At 44.2% G+C, this 23,528-nt stretch overlaps 1 protein-coding gene across 1 annotated transcript in view; it reads left to right on the top strand.

The window, feature by feature from the left end:
- PPM1H (protein phosphatase, Mg2+/Mn2+ dependent 1H) overlaps window positions 1-23,528 on the top strand; it is a 287,339-nt gene that overhangs the window by 115,431 nt on the left and 148,380 nt on the right. Inside the window, exons 3-4 of the mRNA XM_021670238.2 lie at window positions 7,138-7,482; window positions 20,043-20,155. Of these exons, the coding sequence (XP_021525913.1) occupies window positions 7,138-7,482; window positions 20,043-20,155 (458 nt within the window). The remainder of the gene's footprint in view (window positions 1-7,137; window positions 7,483-20,042; window positions 20,156-23,528) is intronic.

Genomic DNA, 23,528 nt, shown 5'->3' with positions numbered 1-23,528 from the left:
TGTCTGTAAGACATGTCAGCATCTAAGAGAAAAACAATGGTATTTTAAGGGCAGTAGGGAGTCACTGAAGATTCTAAGCAGTGAAGCAATTCATGTGTATTTGCAGTGAAATCTCGGGTTTCAGATGCTTTAAAAGCATCATGTTCATGCACTTCTGATTCCCCAGGCCACTCTCTTCGATTCATAGTTGCATCACCCAGGCTGCCTTATTCCTAGCTTAGCCCCCTAACATTGGTGAAGACCCCTCACTATTCATGTGACATTAAGGAGACATTCATTCCTTCGTGTTTCCAGATCTGACTGTGCATCAAACCATCCTGCTTACTTTACAGCAGTTGATGGTATCATTTTGGGGAGAACCAGGTAGGAAAGAAAGAGGAGTACCCTTATATCTTTTTAAAACAAGTGTACAGGCCGAGCGCAGTAATCCCAGCACTTTGAGAGGCTGAGGTGAGTGGATCACTTGAAGCCAGGAGTTCGAGACCAGACTGGCCAACATGGTGAAACCCTATCTCTACTAAAAGTACAAAAATTAGCCTGGCTTGGAGGTGCATGCCTATAGTCCCAGCTACTTAGGAGGGTGAGGTGGGATAATCACTTGAGCCCGGGAGGCAGAGGCTGCAGTGAGCTGAGATCACGCCACTGCACTACAGCCTGAGTGACAGACTCTGTCTCAAAAAAATAAAATAAGTGTATAGCAAAACTTGTTTGATCATGCCACCTTCGAATATATATTTTTATTCTCTGTAATATTTTGGCCACATTTCAAAGACGATATAGCCCTCTCTGGCCTTATATTGTTCTTTGAAACACCTCTTACAGTCCTTCATGAGCCTTTTAAATTCTAGTGCTGTTTTCTTGCCACGCAGCTTTCATGGCACCCCTGGGGGCAGAGGCGTTTCATCTCACAAGTACCCCCAAGGTGGTAAATTGCGGCTTCTTCTTAGACTACCCTGCCAGACTGGCATCTCACCCTAGTCCTCAAGGCCACTGTCCTGATGGTGCTCAGGGTATGGTGGGAGCTTCTGGAAGAAGATGACGTTGAAGCTGAGTACTCAAAGCCAGGCGGGAGTTATGTAAAGGAGGTGGTGATGGTTCGTGGTTTGTGATGAGCTGCAAGTTCTGTAGTTGAGTGTGGGTGGGATTTGAGTAAGGGCTAGAATGTGAGGAGCTCACCAGAGATTCAAACAGAGATTGCAAACTGGAGGCTGACGGACAGGAGCCAGCCCACAGAGCAGGCTGTTAGACTCACAAGAGAAAATGACCAAATGTTGTGTTTTAGGAAAAATCACTCTGGTTGCAGCTCAGGTTGTAGAGTAGAAAAATGGACTATGGCACTAAATTAAGGCAGCCTTTCCCTCTGGGGATGGTGTAGGGGTGGCCACCTTAGCATAGAGGTTGATGGCTGAAAGCATGGACTCTGGTCCCCACTGCATAACTGAATAGGTGGTGACCTAGAGCAATGGTTGTACTCTCTGTCTCTCATTTTCCTGCAGTGTAAAATGCAGACAATTAGCACACCTCTCACAGAGGACTGGGGTAAGGATTAAATGAGGTCATATTTGTGAAGCATTGAGAGTATTGCCTGCTATATAAGGTTCATTACATGATGGGATGGGTGGCCAGACATGGTGGCTCATACCTGTAATCCCAGCACTTTTGGAGGCCAAGGCAGGAGGACTGCTTGAGCCCAGGAGTTCACTAGCCTGGCAACATAGCAAAACCTCATCTCTATGAAAAATACAAAAATCAGCTGGATGTGGTAATGCCTGCCTGGAACCCCAGCTGCTCAAGAGGCTGATGCTGGAGGATCGCTTGAGCCTGGCAGGTTGAGGCTTCGGTAAGTCGTGATTGTGCCAGTGCACTCCGGCCTGGGTGACAGAGCAAGACCCTGTCTCAAAAAATAAATCAATGATGGGAAAGTTTTTCTGGACCCGTAAGTGGATGTGTTTCTCTGACCTTAGGGTCTCTCACACTTTTAACGGCTGAGCTGAACTCTTAAGCGCATAGCAGAGCCACACTGTGGTGGTATTTACTGGAATAGTCCCTCACTTTACATCCCCCTAGCATAGGAGGACATTGAAGATTTTAAAATCTCGTGATGAACTTGGTTTTATCTAGTTCAGGGGATTAAAAAACAACAACAAACCACGGCGTGGAAACGTTAAGCAAAAGGGACAGCCAGCGAGTGGCCCAACACCTGTCCTGCCTCCCTAACGTGCTTCTGCCTCCACTCAGCTGATTGGTGCTGAAGACGGGATTCGAATCCAGATCTTCTCATCTGTAATCATTGTTCTTTCTGCTTGCCTATGAGTTAGCACTCTTACTGTTTATACCTCTGTCTTACGATGTCTTTCATTGTTCATGTGTGTTTCTTATGGCCTGAATGTGACTGTGTGTTTTTCAGAGCAGGATTTACCTCCTGCCTAGCATTCTCATTTTCGCCCTCACTTCCCTTCTAATCATTACAGAATAGCTTAAACGATCTTTTAAAAACATAAATTGATCCTGTCATTCTCATTTCAGTTAATGGTTTTTTTTTTTTTTTGTTACTCTTAAGTTAAAGCCAGGATCTTTCATGTGTCCTGTAAAAAATGAGTGGCCTGGCTGCTGCCTCTCTCTCCACCCTCCCGTTGCTCCTCCCTCTCCCATTCAGCCACACAGAGTGGTTTAGTCTGTGCTCGGGCGTCAGGCACCGTTCTACCGCAGGGGCCTTGCACCTGCTGTTGCTACTGCTTGGCATTCTCTCCCCTCCCCTCCTGATCTCATGAACTCCCATGCATCCCTCAGCCTAGTCCTCATGTCCTCAGGAAGCCTTCTCCAATGTGTCCTGTCCCTCTGTAGCCTGGCCTTGTGGTACTAAGAATTTCTTTTTGTCCTCTCTATGATCAGACTTGTGATTTTTTTTTTTTTTTGAGATGGAATGTTTATGTGTGTGATTATTTGATCAGTGTGTTAGTATGTTCTCTCACTTCTATAAAGAAATACCTGAAACTGGGTAATTTATGAAGAAGAGGTTTAATTGGCTCACTGGTCCACAGGCTATATGGGAAGCATAGCAAGGGAGGCCTTAGGGAAATGTTCAGTCATGGTGGAAGGGGAAGGGGAAACAGGCACTTCTTACAAGGAAGAGAGTGAAGGGGGAGGCTACACAGTTTTAAACAACCAGATCTTGTGAGAACTCTCACTGTCACAAGAACAGCAAGGGGAAATTCACCGCCATGCTGTAGTCCCCTCCCACCACGCCCCTCCTCCAACATTGGGGATCACAATCGACCTGAGACTTGCGGGGGAGGGGACACAAATCCAAAGCATGTCCATCAGTGTCTGTCTGCCCCACTGCACTAAGATCAGGCCATGTCTGATGCCTCCTTCAGCCAGTCTTTTATCTCTGCTGCCTACTGTAGAGCCTGTTGCATAGAACGTGCTCCAATCACCTATTGGTTGAATTAAAAATCAGCTATTTTATGCTCAGCATCTAGCACAGAATTGAATGGAAATCAAGTTTTAAAGAGCACAGAGTGCTCTTTTTAAATGGCTCATGTCACTGTACCTACTCACTGTCTTCTAGCATTAAGAATTTTACTTGATTTCAGCTTTTAAAAAAAGCCTTCAATATTTATTGCTGTGGGGTGGATAAGCCTACTAGTCAGAGGTAAATGTTATATGCATACCTTACCTCTTTGTCCACCATTTCTGAAAATAGAGATCCCAACTATTTATTTTTCTTAGTGTTTTATGTCCTACCCCTCTAGTTACATTTTTTTCAAATGTAATGTTTTATTTTTCCCAGCTTTATTGAGGTATGATTGACAAAAATCATGTATTTAAGGTATGCATGGTTTGATATATGTGTACATTATGAAATGACCACCATAATCAAGTTAATACATCCATTCCCTTACATAGTTACCAGTTTTTGTGTATTTGTGGTGAGGACACTTAAAATCTACTCTCTTAGGTACTGTCAAGTACAGTGTTACTCACTGTAGTCACCATGCTGTACATTAGATCACCAGAACTTACTCATTTTATAACTGAAGCTTTGTACCCTTTGACCATTATCTCCCCATTTCCTCAACCCCAGCCGCTGGCAACCACCATTCTACTCTCTGCTTCTACGAGTTTGACTATTTTTTAGATTCCACATATAAGTGAGATCAAATGGTATTTGTCTTTCTGTGTCTGGTCTATTTCATTTAATGCCCTCCAGGCTCATTCATGTTGCTGCAAATGGCAGAATTTCCTTCTTTTTATGGCTAAATAATATCTTACTGTGTGTAGATAGTATACACATTTTCTTTACCATTCATCTAATGCTAAGGTGGTTTCAGTGTCTTAGCTGTTGTGAATAAATAATGCTGCAATGAACATGGGGCTATAAAGACTGATTTCATTTCCTTTTGTGACATAACCAGCAGTAAAATTGCTTCATATGATGGTTCTATTTTTAATTTTTTGAGGAACCTCCATACTGTTTTCTGTCATGGCTGTGCTAATTTACATTCCCGCCAACAGTGTAGAAGGTTCCTTTTTCTCCACATCCTCACTAACACTTGTCTCCTTTCTTAAATCATAGCGATCCTAACAGGTATGAGGTGCTATCTCACTGTGGTTTTGATGATTGATTTTTAGCACTCTTTCATATACCTGTTAGCCACTTGCATGTCTTAATTTGAGAAATGTCTGTTCAGATCCTTTGTCTATTTTTTAATAAAAAAGAAAACATTAGCAAGTTTAATACATTGTGGTAGAAATTAACCAAAATGAAGCATTAAAAAAAAATGAAAGCATCCTTAATGAGCTATGGGACAACCTCTAGGGACCACTACATGTGTAATTAGATTCTTCCAAGGAGAAAAGAGAGAAGGATACCAAAAAAAATTTTTTAAGAAATAATGGGTAAAATTTTTCTAAATTAGATGAAATAACTATATGTCCACAGATCGAGAAAGACAAACTCCAAGCATATAAAACGTGAGGAAAATGACACTAAGGCACATCATGCTCAAATCGCTCAAAGCCAGGATAAATGAAACTTTATTTTCTTATATAGTCTTTCTGTCACCTCAGGCTGGAATGCAGTGGCACTATCTTGGCCTCTTGCAACCTCCTCCTCCTGGATTCAAGGAATTATCCTGCCTCAAGCTTCTGAGTAGCTGGGATTACAGGCTTGAGCCACTGTGCCCAGCTGTTTTCTTATACAGTCTTTAGGCCTTTTCTGTTTTCTTGCCTGTCTAGAACCTTCCAATACAGTGTTGAATAGAAGGAGTGAGAGCATACATTTTTGCACTTTGCCCAATGTTACGGGAAAGCATTCAGTATTTCATCATGAAATACGCTATGAACTATAGGCTTTCCCCAGATGCCCCTTATCTGGTTGGGGAAGGTCCTTAATTCCAGTTCACTGAGTTTTATGAAAGGTGTAGATGTTGAGCGTCTTTTCACAAACCTGCTGGCCATTTATTTTATGTCATGTTTGAAGAAATGTCTCTTCAATTCCTTTGCCCATTTTTTAATCAGCTTGCTTGTTTTGTTTTGTTTGCATTGGAATTATAGGAGTTTCTTGTATATGTTGAAAATTAACCCCTTATCACACAAATGGTTTGCGAATGTTTTCTCCCATGTCATAGGTTACCTGCCTCTTGCTTTTGTGGATTACTTCCTTGGCTGTGCAGAAACATTTTAGTTTAATGTAATCCCACTTGCTTGGTTTTGCTTTGTTGCCTGTGCTTTGGGTATCATGTCTAAATAATCATTGCCAAGACCAATATCAAGGAGTTTTTTTTCGCCCATATTTTTTTCTAGGAGTTTTATGATTTCAGGTCTTACATCTAAGTCTTTAGGCCATGTCGAGTTGGTTTCTGTATATGATGTAAGAAGAGGGCCCAATTTCATTCTTTTGCATGAGGATATTCTCTTTTCCTAATACTATTTGCTGAAGAGACTCTTCTTTCCCTCGTGTGTATTCTCGGTACCCTTGTCAAAGATTAGTTGAAAACATATGGGTTTATTTCTGAGCTCTCTATCAGCTATATCATAATTGAGCTCCTTTTCTCTAAGATCTAATGCATGTGTAATTCAAACGTGGGTTCAGAATAACTCATCTTGAAGGAGTCTAGAAATCCACCAGCAGCCACCAAACCCCAGGTAGATGAGGGAACACAGGCTGCATGTAGCTGTAAGGCAGGAAGAGGAAATGAAGAGACAGAGTGACATCAGTTGGAGAACTGAGGGAGGTGGGAAATATAAAAAGGAGATTTGAATTGGCTGCATCTTGTGAGGCCTGGACTTGACTGGGTGTCTAGGGTGAAAACATGTTCTAAAAATTCAGGATGTAGACCAAGAAAGATGAGACAATTATCCCAGCATTTAAGGGCTCTAAATGGGGTAAATGGGTCTACTTATTTCCCATTGGAAAATCTGAGAAAAGGGCCTTTTTCCAAGGCCCCAGGCCATACCTACTCTGGGGTTGAAATAGAAGGGAGGTGCCAGGTGCAGTGGCGCAGGCCTGTAATCCCAGCACTTTGGGAGGCCAACACTGGCCAGTCACTTGAGGCCAGGGGTTTGAGACCAGCCTGGTCAACATGGTGAAAACCCCGTCTCTACTAAGAATACAAAAAAAATTAGCTGGGTGTGGTGGCATGTGCCTGTAGTCCCAGCTACTCCAGAAGCTGAGGCATGAGAATCACTTGAACCTCAGGGGCCAAGATCGCACTGCTGCACTCCAGCCTGGGTGACATGGCAAGACTCTGTCTCAAAAAAAAAAAATTGGTGGGAGGTAAGGAGTTAGATATTCAAGCTGTATTTCTACAGACTTGTCTGTTTGTAGGAGAGTTTTATGCAAACACCTACACCTCAAATTAGAGTAGCTCTCACCCTCCAAGTAGTAACTTAGTATGTGATCATTCGGACTCCCTTGCTAGGTGGGGAGGCAGGGACCACTTCATCCTTCAGGTGCTGGTAACAACAATGACTCACCTGGGAACCTTCCCTGAGCGTTTCTTTTCCTATGTTTTGACTGCATTGTTTGCAGACTACAGGTAGACAACCAAGTGAATGGTCTGGCACAGTCTGTATGACCCTGGGGCAAAGGCCACCGCTGTTCTCACTCCTCCCTGTCGCCCTCTCCTGCAGGAATCCGAGGGTGTTTCCTGCCACTATTGGTCGCTGTTTGACGGGCACGCGGGGTCCGGGGCCGCGGTGGTGGCGTCGCGCCTGCTGCAGCACCACGTCACGGAGCAGCTGCAGGACATCGTGGACATCCTGAAGAACTCTGCCGTCCTGCCCCCCACCTGCCTGGGGGAGGAGCCCGAGAACACGCCCGCCAACAGCCGGACTCTGACCCGGGCGGCCTCCCTGCGTGGAGGGGTGGGGGCCCCGGGCTCCCCCAGCACGCCCCCCACGCGCTTCTTCACCGAGAAGAAGATTCCCCATGAGTGCCTGGTCATCGGGGCGCTTGAAAGTGCATTCAAGGAAATGGTAGGTAACCCTGGGAGTCAAGGGCAGGAGGGCCAGGCGGGCACCTGCGCCAGGTCTGTCCATCCTTGCTGGAGGGCTCCCCTAATGCACACGGTTTTGCCCCTGGCTCCACCCGGACAGTCCCCTGTGATAACGGGGCTTCCATTCGCAATAGAAGTTGGTGGCAGACAGAGTTCCTGGCATCAAGTGCTGGCAAAATGAAAAAGAAGGCTGGGCTTTGTGGCTCATGCTTGTAATCCTAGCACTTTGGGAGGTCAGGAGTTCAAGACCAGCCTGGCCAACATGGTGAAACCCTGTCTCTACAAAAATACGAAAATTAGCCAGAGATGATGGCAAGTGCCTGTAATCCCAGTTACTTGGGAGGCCGAGGCAAGAAAATCACTTGAACCCAGGAGGTGGAGGTTGCAGTGAGCCAAGATCGCCGCCACTGCACTCCAGCCTGGGTGACAGAGCAAGACTCCATCAGATAGATAGATAGATAGATAGATAGATAGATAGATAGATAGATAGATAGATGGAGATGAAAGAGAGAGACAGTGTATGAGGTCACAGGCTTATTAAATACAGGCCTTATCACTTTTATTTCCTGTACTAATATTGATGCCAGCTGGTACGATTGCAGTTAACTGAGATGTGAGCTTGATCACTGTCTGTTTTACAGATGTGTATAGAGTCCAGTGTTGGGAGAAACGAGGTTTAGGAAAGTGCTCAAAAGTCCCCTTCCTATACAGATCTGATGTAAGCATGGCTGTTTTACCATAACTGGGGATGTAGTTCATACTGCAGAGGAAGTGCTGGAGGAGAACAGAGCCAGGGGCCAATATCCAGGAAGCCTTAGTCTTACACAGGCACGTGGATTTGTCTGTACATTTCAGTCTGAATGGGTCTGGTCAGGAGTTCATCATCCTTCCCTGATGGCCTCACTCCTGAGCATGTCCTCGAGAGAGTGCCACAGCTCTCACTGTCCCTTGCTGACTCTCCACCTGGCAGGAGTGCACAGAGAAGGCTCCTCTGCTTTGTTCGATGCCAGCTCTTTCCCTCTCTGAGCTTGGTTTATCCTAAGCCAATTATTTTGGTTTTAAAGACTTTCTTTCTTGCTCGGCAGCCTGCATACAGATAAAGAACAAGAGATGTTTAAGGGTATTTATAAGGGCTTGAGTGAGGCAAGTGGGCAGTCATGGCCTTAGAACCTGGAGATTACAAAGTAATGAGAAGCTGTTAAGTGAAGCCAAAGCAGCTAGAAGCATCTGGCCAGAACTGAGTAGGCACGTGGTGCATGCTTCAGGACCTCACGACCTCAGGTTGTGTGCTAAGAAGGAAAATAAATAATGACAATACATATTGTTATCCAATATGTTTGTAAGGCAAAAATACTTCATCTATTCGCCCCTCAAATTGCATCCTCTTTCTACTTAAACCTATCCCTTCTTTGGGCTCAACTTTTTCTCTCCTTGTTACAGAGATAACATTTACCCTTTGACTATCAAGTGGTTTAAAACGCACCTTTCTGGGCATGGTGGTGGTGCATGCCTGTAGTTCCAGCTACCCAGAGGCTCAGGCTGGAGGATTGTTTGAGCCCGGGAGTTCTGAGCTGTCATGTGGGTTCAGTGTCAATGCAGTGACCTCCTTGGAGCAGAGCACCCCCAGGATGGCTTAGGGGGAGTGAACCAGCCCAGGTCAGACACCCAGCGGGTTAGAGCTCCGGTGCTTTTTGTGTGCCAGTGAATGACTACTGTATTCCAGCCTGTGCAACATAGCAAAACCCCATCTCTTAAAAAATAAAATTAAGAATAAAAATGTAAAAATAAAATGCACCTCTGTCTCAAGACTGTCTGATAGCCCACAACCTGCAATCCCAATTAAAAATGCCTGGAGGCTGGAAAATATTAGGCAAGAAGGAATTACGGTAGGAAAATTGACTTCTACTCAGTTGTGGTGTAAAATCTCTCTCTGCCTTTCATAGAAGCTCTGATGTCAATAAATGTTTCTAGACACTGATACTCAGAATGCTAAGTGTTGAATTTTTTTAATTAGGCAAAAATTTGACAATGGGCTCTCCTGGAAATGGGAGAGATAGTCAGTTTGCGTGATAGAAGTGAAAAAGGAAAGAGACGTTGGGATTTGTGTTTTCCTTCAGTTGTGCCTAGTGCCACAGGACATCTTTTACTTGGAGATGCTGCATTCTCAATTTTGTCCACTAGAGGCCGATGTCACATTGACTCAGGGCTCCACAGGGGTCTCAGGCTGTTCCTGAGGCTCATTAATGGCTCAGGGTTGCTCTTAACAACCGTACTGGCAAAGAGAGGTTCATTCAGAAAAATACTTAACTAAAGAGCCTCATTCTTAAAATAGTTCAACTTTTAATGAATCAATTCATTACTTCAAATTTTTCTTGAAAACTTAGTTGCCTGCAAAAACAAAAGCAAAAGTTGTTTGCGTCATTTTCATGTGTAATTCAATCAGTATTTATTGAGAACCAACTAGACGCCAGGCCTGACTGGGAAAAGAGCATTGAGCCAATTAAGCAAAGATGGGAGTTAAGTAAAATGTAAATGGGAGGAGCCTTGAGAGGGGAAATACAGGGGGATGCAGGAGTCTGGAAAAGAGATGAAGGGAAAGGTTCGCTGGGGAGGTGATCCTGGGGTGTGGGGGCACAGGAGTAGAGCAGACATGAGCTGGGCAGGGTCGGGAGAATGCTCTGGGCTCAGGAAACATGTGAAATGAACCGAGTCTGAGAAAAATACCCAAGTGGGCAAAAGGCAGCAAGCTAACAGGTGGGAAGCTAGACATTAAATGTAGCAATCCCAGGTGAATGGGGAGGCAGGCTGGACCCCCCAGTGGAGGCCCCGTTGTGCCGTGTCATGAACTTTTAGCTTCAAGCCACGTCTCTTCTCTGTTTGTTCGTCTGAGATTTACCCCCATGCCCCTGCGTCCTCTTCATGCTTTTTCCCCCATTGTCTGTCTAGATCCCCAACTTCCCTACAGCCTACCGGGGCTTTGCACTGTGGAAGGAAAATAAAAACTGGGACCCCAATCCACTATGGAAATTGGAAATTACTAGGGAAAAAAATTAAGCTGAAAGCTGAGTCATGCAAGAAACTGCCTTTCCTTTTGTTCCTAAGCAGATAGCTACAGATGAATGGTTGAATATCTCCACAGGTAGCTATTCGGGGTTCACCTTATCTTACAGAAAGTGCCGATTTGCTGATTTCCGGAGCCCCAGACTATCCCCTACTTGCTCCTTTTCTCTTCGAATATGTGGATGACCATATACCTTCCTTCTTTCCCCTCCTGCCCACTTTTCCCCTTTGAATACTGAAGCTCTCAAATTCATCTTTGGAGAAGGGTACAGACCACAGACTGTCTCTGTGATCTGCGTTTTTTTCTTCCAGGCATGTCTTTACCCTTGGCAAAATAAACTGACTGGTTGGCCTTATTAGGTGAGAAGCTCACCCATTCTGTGGTCCTCATGGCACCTGGAAGGGTGGCCAAACCTTGTGCTTTGCTGGGGACCGAGCCAGTGGGTGCCTGCTGTCTCAGGGTAATTGTTAATACTCTCCCCTTTCACTCTCAGATGTGACCCTGTTTGGATGATAAGTCTTCTGTTTAATCACAGATGCTCTTGTTTTTTTCTTTGCTTCATCAGAGATTTCAGAAAAACCTACACTCCAGTTTCATAGAAACAGTGCCTGTCTTAACCTTATTAAATTGCTTAAGGTGAGTTTCAGAATCCACAACACAGAAATTATATCAGTTTCAAAATAATGGCTGGAAGGCCATTGCCAACTCCTTCTTCTTTCCTCCCTCTCTCAATATTAGGTTTTTGAGAGTCATTGTCTCATCATGTAAACCTTTGGGTTCTTTAAATGCCCGCAAGTCCCATGATGTGCCAGGCAACCCAAGGACGGCTTGGACAGCTATCTGCAGCAGGACACTTTGGATTTTCCAGATCATTCCTAAACTTTTTTTTCCCCCACAGTAGCCAGCCGCTCTCTAATTTTCCTGTTCCTAGATGTTCTTTAGGTATTGCAGGTTTTGTGCTATTCTGATTTTCTGTAATAGGAAATTCAATACTAAGTAAGATTGTCATAGAGGCACTTCAGCTTTGTGGCTCTCTTGCCTTCTCTTCCACTTTTGATTCCTAAAAGTAAAGTTCCCCAAGCCTCGCACCTAAGCCTCTAATTTGCCTCACTGATGCCATCGATGCAGCTGTCCCTCTGGAGATTCCGAGTGTCACTTACAATATCCTTAAAAGCAGAACTTCTCTTTCACTGGGGGCTTTTGCTTTATTTATAGTAGTTCAACAATGTGGAATCAGAATTCTATGGATTCTCTTTCTGTTTCTGTCTACCTGCCTGTCTGTCTCCATCTGTCTGTCTTTTCCCTCAATGAAATGCTGTGATTCTATGATACTCTGTCTTCGACTCCATGTCCTGACATACAGCTCCTAAAACCCCTGAAATCTTCAAAGTGATAAGTATCTTTTTGTATCCTAATGAGATGGCTGGTGGCTGGCAGTCCCTGGCTAGCTTCAGGATGGGGTCTGTTCATCAAAAAGACCAAAGCAGGATTAGAGGGCTGAGACTTTGAGCGGCATCCCCAACCTCATGGGAGGGGAGAAGGGCTGAAGATTGAGTTGATCACCACCAGTTGATGGTTTAATCGCTTGTGCCTATGTAATGAGGCCTCTATAAAAGGCCAAGAGGATAGGGCTCAGAGAGCTTCTGGGTAGCTGAACCCGTGGAGGTTCCTGGAGGGTCACATGCCGGGAGTGGGCATGGAAGCTCGGTATTTTTCCCCATACCTTGCCTTATGCAGCTGTTCATCTGTACCCTTTGTAATATCCTTTATAATGAACCAGCAAATGTCAGTAAATGTTTTCCTGATTTCTGTGAGCCACTCCGGCAAATTAATCGACCCCCAGGAGAGGGGGGTCTTGGGAACCCAGATTTATAGCTGGTTGGTCAGAAGCACGGGTAAAACAGCCTGGGGCTTGAGACTGGCATCAGAAGTGGGGGGTCAGTTTTGGGGACTGAGCTCTCAAGCTGTGGAATCTGATGCTATCTCCGTGTACCTAGCAGTGTGGAATTGAATTGGAGGACACCCAGCTGGGGTCTTCTGCAGAACTGATTGCCTGCTGGGTACATGGCGGGGGAAATCTCTCACACATTTGGTCACAGGAATCTTCTGTATCAGTTGTTGTGTGCTGAGAACAGAGGAAAAACAGTTTGTGTTCCATTAAGAACTGTTCTTCTCTGTCACTAGTATTTATTGAGCTTACATCTTAAAATCAGTATTCTTTTAGACGTCACTGAGGAAAGAAGTAAAAGATAAGATCTTAGGATCAGGCACGTTGACTCACGCCTGTAATCCTAGCACTTTGGGAGGCCCAGGCGGGCGGATCACTTGAGGCCAGGAGTTTGAGACCAGCCTGGCCAACATGGCAAAACCCCGTCTGTACTAAAATTACAGAAAATTTAGCCAGGTGTGGTGGTGCACGCCTGTAATCCCAGCTACTTGGGAGACTGAGGCACGAGAATCAATTGAACCCTGGAGGCAGAGGATGCAGTGAGCCGAGATCACACCACTGCACTCTAGCCTGGGCGACAGAGCGAGACTCTGTCTCAAAAACAAAACAAAAGACCCTTTATTGGGGGCATTTGTAGTCACACATTATATGAATATAGAAATATGCGATATCTTCTTTATTTTGATATTCTACATAACATTAAAGGAGGAAGTGAAATGTTGATACCTTTCCAAAAAGGAAGCTCTGTTAAAAATGTTCAGAGACACCAAGTCAGAATAAATATTTCCTATTTCTGGGGAAAAAGTAGGTACTAGTCACAAAATACAGACGAACAGAAGAAAAAAAATGCTTCCAGTGAGGGGAGTGGTAACAGTTTCATCAAATACTATAAGCTGCTTTCAGAGCAGTGCTTTTCATCTTTGGTCCTCGGGTTGCCTGGCACAGTGTGGGGCTTGTGGTGAAGGTGACCTCTGACCACTGGTTTTTGATACTTGCTGTGCACGCTGTCGGATGTAGGTGTGCCCCTACAAACCCCAATTGTATCTCAGATCTTCCTTCATAGCGCGAAGGCTATGTCGGGAATCCCTCCTGTGTCCACTCTGAAAAGTGAGCCCTGGCTTCCTAAAGGACCAGAATTAAGGAATTTTCTGACTGACTTCAGTTCTGCTTCCCAGCAAGGCCTGGCCTAGCTCCGTTTGTCACCTGCGATGTTTATATTGTTGCTTAGCCCAGGACAATAGGTGTAAGTAAGACAAGTGTCTTCTAAGTCCTGATTTCAAACCTCTTCCCTACTTCTCCACCCTCCTGAAACACAGTTGAATAATCAACATTTCAGACTCATGGAGGAAGTCGATTCCATCGCAGGGTTAGTTAAAGGAAGACTTTGCCCTCCTAGGGATCAGATCCAAGTTAGCAGTGATTACCCTTTTAACCTATTAACGACGGGGTTTGAGTTCTGGACAGAGCCGGGAGGATCTCTGAGTTCTATCCTATTTCTTTTAAGCATAGGTCTGGATTCCCCGCCACGGTCAATTATTAGGAAGGGAGGAAACTGGCAATATTTTAAAGTATGGAACAACCATATGTCTTTCTATCACAGTAAATTACTGGAAATACCAAGCAGCTAGGCTTTGTCGGTAAAATCCATATAAATACATGGCGGCACTATGACGAAAGGGGGCGAAGTTTATTTATAGTAAGATTAATTATAATAAATAAATTAGAGTTTTCCAAAATTAGCATATTAATGGTAAATTGGGAACCCACATAGCTGTCTTCATTTAAGTTAGCTTGGTTCTGTCTTTGTTTTTGTTAGAACAGAAGTCCCTATAGGAAGGAATGAGCTTGTGATTCCACTAACAACCAGCAGGTGGCAATAGTAGGCAGTAGAGTGCTTGCTTTTTCTTCCCCATTGCCTGGCTGGCAGATGGCCTTGTTCTCAGAATAAACCGGGATCAGACTTGGATACTAAAACCATGCAGAATCTTATTATTTGTGACTGACACTATTAGCAATGTGCTCAGAGCCGTGTTTTAACTCAGCTAGGGGGAGCTGCCAGGTCCTATTGAAACTACCTAGCACTTGCTCCTTTCTGCTACCGGATACTGCTTTCCTTTTGCAACCTGAAATTGGTAGGAAACAAAGAATGACCTTGGAGTTGCATCATCTTCGGGACTTTCACACCAAATGGTTTCCATCCCAGGCGATATTTTTCTCTTGCAATTCTTTCCTGCTGAATTAGTCTCATTGCACACACATCTCTGCTTTCTGTGTTCCCATTTCTCTTTGCAACATAGAGCAAAATAAAATCCCGCATCTTAAAAACTGGATCTATTGTTTGATTTAAAGATTAGCATTGCTAAAATGTAGTATTCAAGCAGACACAACAAAAGATAACTCAGTCCTGCTACCTAGAAAGTTGCCCTGGAAGGTCTTCAGGACTATTGATTAAGCAGATAAATCAATTATCTTGTTAATTGAATCTTAAGAGTCATTTAAGTGATCCTTCAGACCATACTTGAAAGATAGTATGTGCATGTGTTTTGCTAGTCAGTTATTCTAGACTTATGGCTCAGGGTTCATTGACAGCTAAAATGGGGAGGCATTCTAAATCAGCCCTTAGCACAAAGCAGTAAGCAGTTTTTCCCGTGATTTCATTGATTATTGTAAAAATAACAAAAACTGGAGGTTTTTTAAAAGGTAGTTCTATGTTTTTATTTATTATTTAGAATATTAAAAACTTAATCTAATCTGAAAGGCGAGGATTTGAAGATAAAAGGTAGCTAATGCAATGGTAAATATATCTTTATTGATTTCATTTATCATGTTTGCTCTGATAGTAAAAGAACCACCCAGATGGTCCTTTAATGTTCCTTTCAGTACTAAGATTCTGTGAAACATCTTTTAAAGAGGAGTAGGTGGTGTATGTAGGAAAAAAATAAATGTGCTATTTTGGCTTCTAGGGAGGAGGGGGAGGGAAGCAATTATTTTTAGAATATGTTCTAGTTGCACGCAGTTTTAGAAGAAATAGAAGAGTGTTTTAACGACAGTGAATTCTTCAGGGGGACGAAGTCTATGGAAACACATCTTTCAAATCCTTGCCACCATGCTCCCAGAGAGGACACTTGTAATGAAGGTGTGTATGTGCACATGTGCGTGTATGCACTTATGTTTCCACACGAATGTGGGGGAGGGAACTGGCAGACGAGTGCACATGTTAGCAAAGTTTCTTGGATTAAAAAGTAGTTAAGTTCACTCTTTATGAGAAAGTGCTACCAAATTTAGCATTCCTTATTCAGAGGAGCTACAGAGAGAATGTAGCTGAACGTAGAAAAAGGTGAATGAAATAATGAAATCAATTAGGAAATAAAATTGAGTCTCACTATTAATATAATAGCAGGAGCTAAATGGGTAAGCTAACTAGAATGTTTCCCCCAAAGTTAAAGCAGAAAAGTTTTAGTGCTGAGCTCTTCACCTTGATTTTTTTCTAAGGATTACATAATTTTCTAAGCAGAATGTCTTGTGATAGAAACCATGATTAAAATGTACCTACCTGTGGTGCAGCCCAAACGTGCTTAACTGTGTCCCAGAGGAGTTTGCTGCTGTGGATGGCTCTGTTACCTGGACTTTGTGCACCATAACGTTTCTACCTCTTGGACCACACCAGTGATTTGATCAAGTCTATCAAACATCATTCACATTCTAATCTATGCTGTATGCATAGAAGCAGTAGGTGTTCCAATAATTTTTTTTTTTTTGACATGGAGTCTTGCTCTGTTGCCCAGGCTGGAGTGCAGTGCTGTGGCGCGATCTCAGCTCACTGCAACCTCCGCCTCTCGGATTCAAGCAATTCTTCTGTCTCGGCCTCCCTAGTAGCTGGAACGATAGGCACGTGCCACCACGCCTGGTTAATTATTTTTGTATTTTTAGTAGAGACAGGGTTTCACCATGTTGGTCAGGCTGTTCTCAAAATCCTGACCTCAGATGATACACCCACCTCAACCTCCCAGAGTGCTGGGATTACAAGCGTGGGCCACCACAGCCGGCATGTTCAAATAACTTTTAATAAATATTGTCTTTCAGCCTCTTAGGTATCCAAGCAAATATTGATTCTGACGGTGAAAAAATAGTCTCCGTAGCTGAGCGATTCGTTTTGGTGTATTGGATGCAGGCTCTATTTATCAATTAATATATTAGTAAAATATGTATCACAGTATCAACTTTATATGAGTTCTTTAAATGCAAAAAAATTAGCAACTCCATCCACAAACCCCTTTGTTGGTAGGGTTTTGGGTTCTGTTTTTTGGATTTTCTTGGAGGTTAAACACATCCTGATGTCTTCTTTCTCCTCTCTTGTACTTCCTTCAGAGAATTCTTCCCTCCTGACACTCATGCCCCTCCTTCTCTTCATCCTCCAGCGTCTGCCATTCTTGCGTAGGTTCTGATAACCATTCCTGTCGATTGAGCATTGTACCTGAAGCATGGGTTCAATGATCTCAGTGAGCATTGGCATTGTAAGCTTTTCATTTGTGAATTGTGGAATCCATTTCTCATATTAAGTCAGAGGTGAGGGGATAGGGAGATTAAAAATTTTAAATTTATTTCTTCACTTGTCCGTTGAACAGACATCTATTAAACTGCCATTTACCTGGCCTAAGCTAGGAGTTGAGGGCTTAAGGTGAGCAAGAAAGGCTGCCACTCTCAATGCTGGAGCTTCGGGGCTGTGGGAAGGGTCTGGCTATCCTGCTCAGCCCCTCACACATGCCAGCTAATTTAGCCTCATGACAGTCCATTAAGAAAGCTGGTTTATACACAGTTGAAGTAAATGTTAAAAATCCCATGTAGTCCTTTGAAGGTTGCCCCATGCTTGATGCTTCTGCGACTTTTGCTGCTACTGTTCACTCCCATATTGAAGTGTTTCTTCACCTGTTTATAAACTAAGGCATCCCCCAACACACTTTCCTACCCCTGCCCCCAACTCTTACCCAGCTCACTCCGTATGCTGGTCTCTCCCAAGTCCTGGCTTTGTGTTCTTTCTCTATTTACTGATTTGTGTTGTTTTGTTTTTGTTTTTGTTTTTGAGACAGGGTCTTGCTCTGTCATCCTGGCTAAAGTGCAGTGACATGATCATGGCTCACTGCAGCCTCAAACTCCTGGGCTCAAGAGAGCCTCTATCCTCAGTCTCCCAAGTGGCTAAGACTACAGGCATACACCACCACACCCAGCTAATTATTTTTTGTAGAGCTGGAGAGGCTGGTCTCGAACTCCTGGCCTCAAGTGGGCCTCCTGTCTTGGCCTCCAAAAGTATTGGAATTACAGGTGTTAGCTACCATGCGTGGCTTCCACATACTCTTTAACCAGTATGATATCCCTAAGCTCAAGCTCTTCTGTTTCCAGTTTCCCATTGGTTATTTATCCTCTTTCTGTTACCTTCTCTGGCCCCTAGAGCAAAGCACTTGCTGGTAAATGCTGAATTCTTGACTTGTCTTCCCTTTTTCCATGAGGAGGCTGGCTGAAGCAGCTGACCTCTAACTCTGTGGGATTCTCAGGATTACAAAAGTGACCCGACCCCTAGATCTGCCAACACCACCATCAACGTCACCATTTCTTTCTCTTCCTGTAATTTTTAGCCAGCCCTCCTTTTCCTTCCTCTGCACCAAAAGTGGTAGATTACTACTGGGAGGTTTGGCATTATTTAGCGGCCATTCAGTGTATCTTACTAACTCATATTTTTCTGAGGTAACAGAACCTTTGCTTCTGTCACTGACACAGAATTTCACAGGTATGCCTTGATGATGCAAGCGCTGGTCTATTTTTAATTTTAATTTCTTGGGGAGGCCTCATCAGGTGGCAGGTAATAACACAAGCTTTGGAAGAGAACCAGGTTGGAATCCAAACTCTAGCGAGGTAAATATGGGCAGGCTACCCCACTTCTCTGCAACTAAACAATGAGGTTCATAGTGATGGTTGTGAGGACGAAATGAGAGTCTGGGTATCAAGTCCTCAGCATGCTGTCTGATGTAGAGAAAGTTCACAATGAATGTTAGTAATTATTATGAACGTGTTACCATTGCAAATTGGTGGCTGTGGGAAGAGGAAGAGTCAGGTCAGAGTTGAGAAGCATCTATCTTTGCTCTCTAAGTCATGGGTTGACTCCTGCCTGGGTTGAATAGAAGACATCTTTTTGTAATTTGTCTGTAAAAGAGACTGTTTATCCAAGACTTTGGAGTTTAAAACACTGATCAAGTCTGGACTGGGTGTGGTGGCCCAGTGCTTTGGGAGGCTGAGACAGGATCGTTTGAAGCCAAGAGTTTGAGACCAGCCTGGGCAACATAGTGAGACCCTGTCCCCACAAAAAATAGAAAAGTTAGCTGGGTGTGGTGGCTGCACACACCTGCAGTCCCAGCGACTCAGGAGGCTAAGGCAGGAGGCTTGAGCCCAGGATGTCAAAGCTGCAGTGAACTGTGATAACACCACTGCACTCCAGCCTGGGTGACAGAGCAAACCTTCTCTCTAAAAAAAACAAGGCTGGGTGCAGTGGTTTGTGCCTGTAATCCCAGCACTTGGGAGGCTGAGGCAGGCAGATCGTTTGAACACAGGAGTTTGAGACCAGCCTGGACAATGTGGCAAGACCCCATCTCTACAAAAGACACAAAAATTAGCCGGACATGGTGGTACACACCTGTGGTCCCAGGTACTCAGAAGGCTGAGGTGGGAGAATTGCTTGAGATGGGAAGCGCGAGGTTGTAGTGAGCTAAGACTGGGCCACTGCACTCCAGCCTGGGTGACAAGAGCCAGATCCTGTCTTCAAAAAAGAAGCAAACAAAACAAAACATTGATCAGGTTCAAGTCCTTGGCATTCTCAGCCTTTCTAGTGTGTTTCACATGGCAGCTCATGTTATCCACAAAGACTAAATTTTCCATAAGCTATAATATTTACTGAATACAACTTACATTTTATTTGCTTTTTTTTTTTTTTGTAGATAGAATCTCACTCTGTCTCCCAGGCTGGAGTGCAGTGGCGTGATCTCGGCTCACTGCAACCTCCGCCTCCAGGGTTCAAGGGATTCTCCTGCCTCAGCCTTCCGAGTAGCTAGGACTACAGGCATATGCCACCCACCACACCCAGCTAATTTTTTATTTTCAGTAGAGATAGGGTTTCACCATGTTGGCCAGGCTGGTCTCGAACTCCTGACCTCAGGCGATCTGCCCACCTGGGCCTCCCAAAGTGCTGGGATTACAGGCATGAGCCACTGCGCCTGACCTTTATTTGCATTTTTGTCTGATTGTTTCTGTTTGCTATCTATTGTTTCCTCTCTCTGGTTCACAGATGGTCTGATATGTGGCAGTTTTATGCTAGTGTCCTCTCCAAAATGCTCATTAGGTGGTAGGAAAGCAAGCACTAAAGATTTTTCTAGTCCCTTCTTGAAGCACATTCAGACTCCGTGGACTGTGTCAAGAGAGTGCAAGTGAGAAAGCCTTTGATACACGTCCCTGCCCGATCCAACACTTTTCTTGTTTTCTTCTCCAGGACCTACAGATAGAACGAGAGAGGAGTTCATATAATATATCTGGCGGCTGCACGGCCCTCATTGTGATCTGCCTTCTGGGGAAGCTGTATGTTGCAAATGCTGGGGATAGCAGGTAAGCACATGAGCTGTCTGATTCTTGCCAATTTCTCTTGCCTTCTGATGATTTTTATTTTGTCTCAAAAAAATTAAATGATTACAAATAATTAAAGACAGGCCTTCTACATCAGAATAAAAATGCATTTAAGAACAATCAGGTTGGTATTACGAGGTAAAGGCAGCCTCTTATTTATGCATATAGCAGTTCATGTTCATGTCTGTGATAAATCTAAACCAGTAGTATTCAAACATTTTTTTTTTTTACTTCAGAACCTGTTTCTCAGTGAAAACTTAGCAGGAGCATAATAGGTGAGAGTGATGAGGAGGAAGGAAAGGGATTCGAGTGCCCTGGGTGTCTGGAGGGTGCCCGGGAGGACTCCCCTGTCGACTCCACTTTTACTCAGTCACTTTGCGCTGTTCTCCCCCAGAAGCTTCTTCTGTTCCGCACGTGCCCTTAGAAGCTGTGGTCGCCTCTTGTCTGGGTTCAGCTAAAGGAAATTTTGGTCAAGAGATCACTGTTAACTCTTCCTTTATCCAGCATTGCCAGGGAATAAGATACATTTGTGTTTTTATTTCATTGATTTTTTAAAAATTAGAGACAGGGTCTCGCTATGTTGCCCCGGCTAGACTCAAATTCCTGGGCTCAAACAATCCTCCCACCTCAGCAACCTGCGTAGCTGGGATTACAGGTTGCACCACCACACCTGGCAGTTGTGATTGTCTTTTAAATAATTGATGCACCTTCACTTTTGGTGTGGAGAATTTTTAAATTACAGATTTTACAAAAAATATTCTATGTATCACACACTTCTCCATCTTTCATAACAAAATATGCTGGCCTGAGAGTGGGACCTTTTCCAGGGAACTGACTCTTTATTCTGAAAGTAGTAAAGATACAGGACTTACGAGCAATTTCCCCAGAAGGGCTGTGAGGAATCTCTCGTTCCTCTGTCCCCTCCTCTCCCCTTCCTCTAGGTCCCATGGTTCTTGTGGGCTCTCCTGCTTGCTCTGCCCTTCGTGAGGTCTGATCCCACCCCTTCCCCTTCCCTGTCTTCAGCTTAATTTGCTATTGCTGCTGCCTTTGCAGCCCAGAAGACCAATTCCCTTGAGGCAATCAAGAAATTCACCTTAATTTTACTTTCATTTACAAAACAGGAGACTCAGGCTGAGGTAGCCTCCATTCCTTCTAGTAAAGTGTCCTTCTCAGCCTTTCCCAGGGAAGATCCCAGAGAACAAGGAGCGAACTGACCCAGCAGTGGTTTTGGGGGCTTGGAGATTGGTGTTTGTTGAAGGTCTGTCGATTTCAAAAGATTATATGTGGCATTTGCTTGTAAAAGTCTGCCCAGTATATGGAACTATGTGTAAGATACGCTATGCTTACCCCATGGCTGCTGTTCCCCTGTGTCAGGTCAGGGTTCTGGCAGGAGACAGACTCCAGCTCAGATGGGTCAACTGTGAATGAAGGAGGTAGAGAGAACCAGCCAGGAGTTGGTTGGAGAACCAGCCAGGTGGAGGTCCCCAGGAAGGAGTTGACCACCCTGAGGAACCAGGGAAGGAAACGCTGTAGCAGAGCCAAGGAGAGTGGGAGCCACTGGGCAGGAGCTGTCGGAAGGAATGGGAGGAGAGATGCTGACTTCTCTCTGCCCACCCTCCCATCTCTTGCCTGACCTTCCCATCGGCTGACCCCAGCAGGGAGGTTAGCCTGCCAGGACACAGACGCAAGCCAGGACAGTACCTCCAGGATGGGGACAGAGGGAAAAGAGCCAGCTCATCTGCGGCTCCTCCTTTTCTCTCCTGCCTTGGGGTTTGAGCAGCTTCAAGACAGGAATCTTCAGTCTTCAGGGGCTTTAAAAACATACTGAGGGGCCAGACCCTGGCCTCTTGTTCAGTTCCTGATCTTGAGCTGGTTGGGAGACAGCGGAGCAGCAAAAGAGGCAGTTGCTCTCTGTCTGCTCTGATTGAGTAAGACCAAGTGGATGATTCAGCTGTTGCACTCACGTTTGCCTTCTGCCTTTATGTCTGGTTTCCTGTCCTTTGACATGAGTGTGCTTCCTGGCCCACTTAGGGACTGAGGAAGTGACTGAGTGCCTTGCTCCTGGCTACAGGCCCACCCCTACCTCTCAGGGAAGCACCTTCCACCAGATGACCTGAGTCAGAAGTTAGCTCAACTTCCCGGCTGGAATACCTTTATGTTTGACTATTCTTCAAGACCCAATCCTCCCCAATGCCTTTTTCTCATTTTTAAACATAGTTTCCTTCAAAGCATGAGCCTCCTTAACAGAACCACCTACCTAGCGAGGGCTTCTAATCCTGCATCCCAGAAGCTCCAGTCCTCTGTCCAGGGACCTGCCAGTCCCAAGTGTTCATCTTCTGAGCTCTTGGCTTCTGTTGTACTTAGGTGCCAATTTCCAGACCAGACTTCGATTTCATCCATAAAGGCGGTGATACTGAACTAGATAATCTCTAAAAATAATCCCATGGGGAGTGACACTTTTAGGAAGTAAAGTTGTGCTATAAAGGTTCATCTTTTGGCTGTTTTATGTTTCTTAGAATTAGTTTTGGAAATTTTAATATACCTGAAGTTCTTGTGTTTCTAAGTGTCCTCAAAACTATGATGTTTTACATGTGATATCCAATCATTTGAAAAGCAACACAGGCACTTTTATCCTTCATAAAGCTGTAAAACATTAAAAAAAAAATCAAAAAAAAAATCAAAAATCTCTAAAACATAATAAGCTTAATAATGCTTATGGTATTCTAGCCCCAGTATCCAGATATCAATTTGGGGTTTTGTAGTTGATTATTTGGGTTTGCTTTTCACATATGAGTCATACTTCAGGAAACCTGAGAACAATGTGCGTTGGTATTTCTGTGAGCTATCCAAAGCATCGTTTATAGGACACTTACTACAGTGCTATTTGTAGCTGTTTCCCAAACAATAGATACTGATATCATCTTGAAGGATCATTGTCTAGTTTGCCATACTAACGATACAGGTATTTGAGCATATAAAAATATTCCGTTATTCCCACGAAACAACAGCTAAGTGAGCTTCGATCATATCTGTGGAAATGTATGTCCATTGTCACTGATAGACGAGCAGTCAGGAATCCCAGGGCTCAGTTTAAAACAAATGCTTACAGCTACAGAAGGTTCTGGCAGCAGATATTAGCTGTCATGTGCTTTCTTTACATCTCGACAGTTTCGAGAGTAAAAAATCTTTGTTAGATGTTCACTGCCCCCATAATTATTCACAGTCGGGAAAAGAGAAGCTCCGCCCTGGTTTGATTTGAAAGCTGCTGATGGTCAGGAGCTAATTTCTAAGCCACTTAGCTGTGTGTCATCTGGTTCACCATCAGACATATGCACACTTACGGGTTGTATTCAGG

This window comes from Aotus nancymaae, unplaced genomic scaffold (genome assembly GCF_030222135.1).
Source record: "Aotus nancymaae isolate 86718 unplaced genomic scaffold, 86718_ANA_hifiasm-v0.15.2.pri h1tg000016l, whole genome shotgun sequence".
In the NCBI taxonomy this organism is placed as follows: domain Eukaryota; kingdom Metazoa; phylum Chordata; class Mammalia; order Primates; family Aotidae; genus Aotus; species Aotus nancymaae.
The sequence above is the reverse complement of the archived record's forward strand: the minus strand, read 5'-3'. Positions and strand labels throughout refer to the sequence as shown.